A 6,956-nucleotide genomic window follows, 5' to 3' on the forward strand; every position below is an offset into this window, starting at 1 on the left:
TTCCTTCGGCAACAGGACCAATTTCCCTTCTTTCCAAGGCTTCGAAAACTGCCCGCTGCACAGACACTCGTCGAACAGCTCCCGAAGCCTTGCACCCAGGAATTCCAGGGCGTCGCACAGAACACGCCCTGGAACCCCGTCCGGACCCGGCGCCGTGTTCTTGGCCCTCAAGCGGCCGAGGGCCATCTCCATCTCCCGTTCCGTGATCAGTGGTGGAGCCACTGCGTCTTCGATCACGGAGCGGGGGGCCATCTGTGGAGGGACATGCTCGCCTGGAAGGGGGAAGAGTAACATCAGACCCCTATTCTACCCCTTAGTAAAAGCTGTAAGTCAGGTAACATTCATAACTAATCTATATTTATTCCTTATAGATACTAATGGTATTTACGTACCAATTTCTACAATTCATTTATTTTTTCACAAACATACTTTTAGGCCAATATCATATATTGCGCAAATACTCCTCTTCTGACAAAGATCGTATTGACATCAGTTACATTATGCCAGAGCAGAATGCCATGGGACATTATGCCTAATGCCAAATTTCGAACGTGAACATATCACGACTACCGTGACCGTCAGTAGTCCACTGGTGGGTAGAGCCTCCTCAGAAACTTTGGAGACTATTCCGCCACATATGAGTATACACGTATACCAAGTTGGTAGTACCTGATACCTATGTTATAGGCTGATTCTATAAGTACTATTTTATTCACCGCTAAATACATATAAAATGTTTTATAAATACAAATGAAACAAATGAAGTCTATGTCTTCTTCTCGGATTGGAAGTTTAAGCCCACGATCTTTCATAAGATCTTTTTAGATCTTTCTAGTTTTGTTCAATGAACTATCTCGCCTCGTATCAGGCTCAAAATACTCTACCAAATATGCAAACTATTCGTGAAACTGTCGCATTCAAATTGTATATACAGGGTTATTGGTAATTCGACGTATTCTCGTTAGGAGGTGATAGGAGTGACTATTTGCGATTATTAAAAAAATACAGGATTCTTGGCAAACCAACAACTTTCCATGAACCTTCCTTACATCGCCAACGCGCCAACAATCTTGGGAACTAGGATGTATGTGCCAGCAGTTACACAGGCTCACTCACCCTACAAATCGGAACACATTTATACTAAGTATTACAGTTTGTTGGAAGACTATCTAATAAGTGGGTGGTACCTACACAGATGTGCTTATACAAAGCCATTACATTATGAAGATATTATATTATCCTCAGTTATCCTTGTTACGAGTATCAAAACATTGTAAAAAAAAAGTTATATTTCCAGTTAGATTGAAGAGATTATTAAAATATCTCCCGAAACAAATTAATAACTACTATAACATTAGTATTGTTTTAACAAATGACTATACACAAAAGGACGAAAAATCTCCTATCCATCATTCATAGAATGTTACAAAACGAAAATTTATAAAAAAAAAATATAATTGACTTTAGTGACAAGTTGGTTGCTTTGTTTCTCACCCAAAGAATCGTATATGCGATTCAATGGGCTTGTTGCCAATCCTCTTGCCAATATTCCACGCAATCGTGATTTGTCCCTTTTTTAAATGTTTTAAAGTGAAGCAGAGAAATTTGTCAATTCTGACCTGTTGGATAACTTAAAGTGTAGGAACAGTTAACAGCCTGAGGCATGTGTCTATAAAGGCATATCCTATAACATAACAGAACTTGTAGCTGAATCACGCATGAATACAAAACAATAAAATACAAATTAATAGCTTTTATAAAGATAATTTCACTATAAACCAGGTGATTAAAAATTGTCTTATATCTTCCTAGATACTTAATCAGCTGTCCATCAGTGAACTAACACTTTATGGAACTGAATCAAGTTATTCTGAAAAAATGAAAATAATCGTAACATTGAACTTCACATTCATCGACGATATTATCTCCGGAGTGACAAGTTCAATGATAGCAATTTAAACACTATTATGTATGCAAACGGCGCGTGCGCTGCGTCTGCACATCCATATCAAGCAGCTTACCGCTATATACATTTGACATCACTCTCTAACATCAAAAGTTTTCCTTCGGATAGAACAGGACAGGACATCTGGATCACGTATTCGCCGAATCAGGGTATGGTGTCACAAACAACAGAAAAGGCGCCTTAAGCTCACGTTTCTAAAACGTCTGTATATCAAATAGCGTCGTTAAAACTTAGGCCTCTTTGAACTCAGGACTGTTAGGAGGATACGTATCAAATAGCTTTCCCTTACGCTTCCACCTCCCACTAATAAAAGATCGTAAGTACACGATTGAGTGGTACATACCAAGACAATCCGTACCGGAACTGCGAACTACGTGCTGAATTTGAAATAGCTGTATAAAAGCCATTGGGTCCTTGTCGAAACTATCACAATCTCACCAAACGTTCTCCAGTGAACACCAGGAGTAAAAAAAAACAAAATGGCATCAATTAAAGTGGTGTGTTTGTTTGTTGTATTATTCGGAGCGGCCATGGCTCAGCCCTCCAAAGAAGGATTTTGGAAAGGAACGCCCATGGACGGCATGGTCGAGGAGATGAGATCTGGCTGCGCTGAAGGATCCGACCCAACAGCATGCATTAAATACAAGGTTATGTCCTTGTTAGACAGTATCTTCAAGAAGGACACTTTCCAGGTATTTCTAATAATATAATCTTTATGTTTTCTCAAAATATAACAAACATTTTCTAATTAAAAATCATTCCAGATCTCAGATACCGTCGAAGTCACTAAGAACGGTGCAGGTAACGAAGCCACCGGTCGTTCTACTGGCGATTTCATGGACTCCATCGAAAACTACATCCAATCTCACGATGTTACCTTCCAATTGCCTATCGCTGACACTAAGGTCACAGTGAGCCCTAGAAACCTTGATAGCGATGAACTTAGCCTAAACATCAAGTTCAACAAGGAAGGCGCACGCTCAGTCGGCGAGGCTCGCAAGGCTAAGCTCAAGAAGATCATTGTCCCCATCCTGGTGTTCGTTCTCCTCAAGGCCATGACTCTCATCCCTCTAGCTATTGGAGTCCTCGGTCTGAAGGCTTGGAACGCTCTGCAGCTTTCGTTCTTCTCTTTCGTCGTATCCGTCGCTCTGGCCATCTTCCAGCTCTGCAAGAAGGTGAGTTTAAAAATTAAATGATTACATTGATTTTGTTAAATATAAACAATACACTTTCTCGTGTACTATTGACATTGCACAACTAGCTGCCGAGTTACAAAACGCACAATTTCTTCAAGCACAATAATCACATATTATAAAGTAAAATTTTCGCACTCTTTGCCTTTACACCGGCTGCAAAATTAACTTTATTACTCTAAGGATCACTCAGTTGATTCCGCACTAACTAACCTTCAAATTTTACCCTTGAGTAACGTTGTAGTTTACCCAGATTGCTGCGGACAACTCGCACCCGCAGATCGCCGCTCACGGACCATGGGATGCCGCCTACGCCGCCACTCGTCATAGAAGAGACGCCGAGCCCCAAGAATTGGCTCAGGAACTCGCTTACAACGCATATCACTAAACAGTCCTTGAAGACGATATGAGGGAAAATACCAAACGAAGGAGACCTCTTTTAGCATATTTAAGGAACTGGCCCTCATATCTTCGTATACTGGATAACGATAACCGACCGATGATAACCCGACAGCCGTCTGTTTGTCTCCTCGATCAAGCAAACGGGTACAAACCAAAAAGGTTTTTCGAAACCATGTATGTAAATAGTGTGGAAATATTATTTATTTAATTGTGTGCGTGAATGTGATGTGTGATTGTTATTTATTGTTTAAATAAATCATTTTTTAAAAAAAACCATAATTTTATTCCGCCTTTCAATAAAATTTGTAATATTTTTATTTCCCCCTAACAAAATACTTTTTTTTTTCGATTAAAAAAAATACATTAAAAATATTTTAATATAAAAACTAATAATAAAAAAAATATATTTTTAAAACATACAATGTTAAAAATTACAAATATTGAATCGAATTTCATACCACACAAGATTAACAGATAATAAAAATCAATACCTGTACAATTTTTTACCACTGATAGTTTAAAAGCAAAGGACACAGTATCGAGTATCTCTTCAATCAATAAAGCGTTGAGTTGGTTAATAAAATAAAATGTTAAACATTTCATAAATATATAAATATAAACAGAAATAAAGGAAAGGTAATTAAAAGTCTTTTCACATCTATTCGCGCTTTCGCTAATAGAAAGTCCTGTTTAATTCACGTCACACGCAATACTGTGACACCCTATGTCTCTATGTATCGTTTCTAGTAACTAAGGATAAAAATACTGCTTTCCAAGTCAAACATTGATTAATTATACATTAGTATAATATTCCAGTCAATTCGATTTTCGAAAATGTTATGGTCATAAATTAAAATATATAATAAATATATAATCTTTTTTTTATATGTATTCAAAGTGAGCAACCTTTCAATTAAAATTAGAGATGAAACGGATAGCAGTTTGGACGGATACCGGATATTCGGCCGACCATGTGGCCGGATAGCCGGGTATCCGGCCGCCGAATATCCGGTGAAACTTAGCCGATCGCAATTGCGACCCTTATTCTTTGTGGGCAGCTAATGCCAAACAATACCCAAATTTAACAAAGTTTGCCAAAATCTACCTTTCTGCACCTTGCAGCAGGATGTATAGCGAAAGACTTTTTTCTGAAGCTGGCCTAATTTATGAAGAGAAACGCAACCGCCTGCTGCCTCGCAATGCAAAGAAATTAGTATTAGTACTAATTCATTCATTTTGTTTGTATTACATTAATTTCCTATTGTGGGATTAGAAATACTAACTAAAGAATTACTCAAAAATATGTTTCTTTTATCCAGTTTTTTTTATTCAGCCGGATGTCTATCCGGTATTCAAATAGTAGCTATCCGGTATTCGGCCAGATAGTATTATGGCGGCCGGATAGGCCGGATACCGGATAGTTACCGGATATCCGTTTCATCTCTAATTAAAATACATTAAAATATATGCGCTTGAAGCCAAATCACAGAAGGTCCTTCTCGTAGAACAAATCACTTAAGTTTAATTTGCAAACTATGGTTTGCTATAGATGTCTCAATGTAGTTTTCAATAAACTATACAGGACAAATACATTAAGAAAAATAAACAGTAATATTATAACAGATTTTTTTATCATCATATCATTGATTTCAATTTAATGTTATACTTAACTACTTATTATTATTTTATGTTTCTTTGTTAATAACATAATAATAATTATTATAAAACCCGTTTTCATCGCCTCCACCGGTGACGGAGGAGTTGGATCATTTTTCGACCAGATGTAGAATCGGAAATGCGACTCTTAGCTACATTCCACATTTATGCATTGTACAGTAGTTATTTGTAATTTTAATTTATATAATTACTGATGCCCTCTTGTACTATATTACTACACATTATGCCTATATACCTACCATCAGCCTACCTTCAGGTGGAGTGGAGTCATAAGACTTCCCGGAAAATACAAAAAAATAATGTTTATTAAATACAGCAAATGACTGAGTATTGATTCGTTAATTATTTTTGGGAAGACTCTAATTATTTGAGTCCATATAATAGTTTTTATTTTTAGCGACTTTCTTAAAATTGTCGACGTTCACAATTCGATTGTGTTTTTTTTACGTTTTTTATACATCAGAACTCTGTCAGTTTTGATTTTATTTTGATGGGAGGAACTAATTTTTGTTTTTAAACAGGTATCATGATATCATCACTGAGGGTGCAAAAATACGATTTTTATGGCCTCGAATTTTATTTATAACTAGTAGTCGCCTGCGGCTTCGCTCGCGTTTTAGGGGTTGGTTGTTATGTGTTAAGCAAAAAAAGTAGCCTATGTCCTTCCTTGGAGTTCAAGCTTGCTTCATACCAAATTTCGTGAAATTCGGTTCATTGATTTGGCAGTGAAAGAGCGACAAACAGACAGACAGAGTTACTTTCACATTTATAATATTAGTATAGAACAATTTGAAGTTGATTTTAATGATCATAACAAGCAATATACATACGCACATTAAAAAAACAACAAAAGTAGAATTTCAATGAATTATTTTGTTACTTCAATTATTATTATTAAAAAATACAATTGCCTACAATTAACAGTTAACAAGATAAATAATTAATAAAGCTTCTACTAGTGGATTTATTTAGTGAAAATAACATTTCCTACTTCATGGCACAATTGTAACTAGAAAAAACATAGCAACCAAGAAACATAGGAAATAATTTGAAGATAACTGTAGCATGATCATAGTTTCCCCATTGCTGTACCGTCACCTTACAGATCGGGAGAGACTGATTAATAAAACGAGAAATAATATAGCACTTTCATTAGTCTTAATCGCATTTGGTACACAACGCAAATATTTGAAGACGCTGTGCTGTACGTAGCGCTACGCCATTACGCCATATTCTGAAACCACTTCTCACGAGTAAGTCATAAATAGTATCATAGCAGCCTGCAAATGTCTAACTGTATGCCTAAGGCCTCCTCTCTCTTTGAGGATAAAGAAGACTTAAATAATAATTTGTAAACATACAATTGTTGACTAAATTATACATATGTCAATAAACTCGCATAGTTAATAATTGAAGAAATCATTATACAGGGTTATTGGTTATTCGACGTATTCCCATTAGGAGGTGATAGGGGTGACTATTTGCGATAATTTTAACACCATATGCATAATGCAAAAGTAAACCATTTTTGAATTATCGCGTTTTTTAGATTTTTTCAAAATAAGTCAAAAATGCAATTTCAAAAATTTATTAAATAAAAGTATCAATTAAAATCTATTTTTTATTATTTATTTATGTATCTAAATTTTATTTTAAATTTGTATTAAGTAAGTAGGTCAAGTAAATAAGTAGGTTTTTTTACATTGGATATTATTTTA

At 35.9% G+C, this 6,956-nt stretch overlaps 1 protein-coding gene across 2 annotated transcripts; it reads left to right on the forward strand.

Annotated features, from left to right (window-relative positions):
* The first annotated feature begins 2,375 nt into the window (after positions 1–2,375).
* On the forward strand, positions 2,376–3,826 carry LOC113402639 (uncharacterized). 2 transcript variants are annotated; one of them, XM_026642936.2, is made up of 3 exons: positions 2,376–2,658; positions 2,731–3,141; positions 3,404–3,826. In XM_026642936.2, exons 1-3 carry the CDS (start codon positions 2,446–2,448, stop codon positions 3,545–3,547), a joined length of 768 nt encoding a protein of 255 aa, XP_026498721.1. In that variant the 5' UTR covers positions 2,376–2,445; the 3' UTR covers positions 3,548–3,826. The 2 variants fall into 2 exon arrangements, with proteins under 2 accessions (XP_026498721.1, XP_026498723.1); XM_026642938.2 differs by having other exon boundaries at positions 2,377–2,658; positions 3,413–3,822.
* The last annotated feature ends 3,130 nt before the right edge of the window (positions 3,827–6,956 follow it).

The sequence above is a fragment of the Vanessa tameamea genome, chromosome 24, assembly GCF_037043105.1.
Source record: "Vanessa tameamea isolate UH-Manoa-2023 chromosome 24, ilVanTame1 primary haplotype, whole genome shotgun sequence".
Classification (NCBI taxonomy): Eukaryota; Metazoa; Arthropoda; class Insecta; order Lepidoptera; family Nymphalidae; genus Vanessa; species Vanessa tameamea.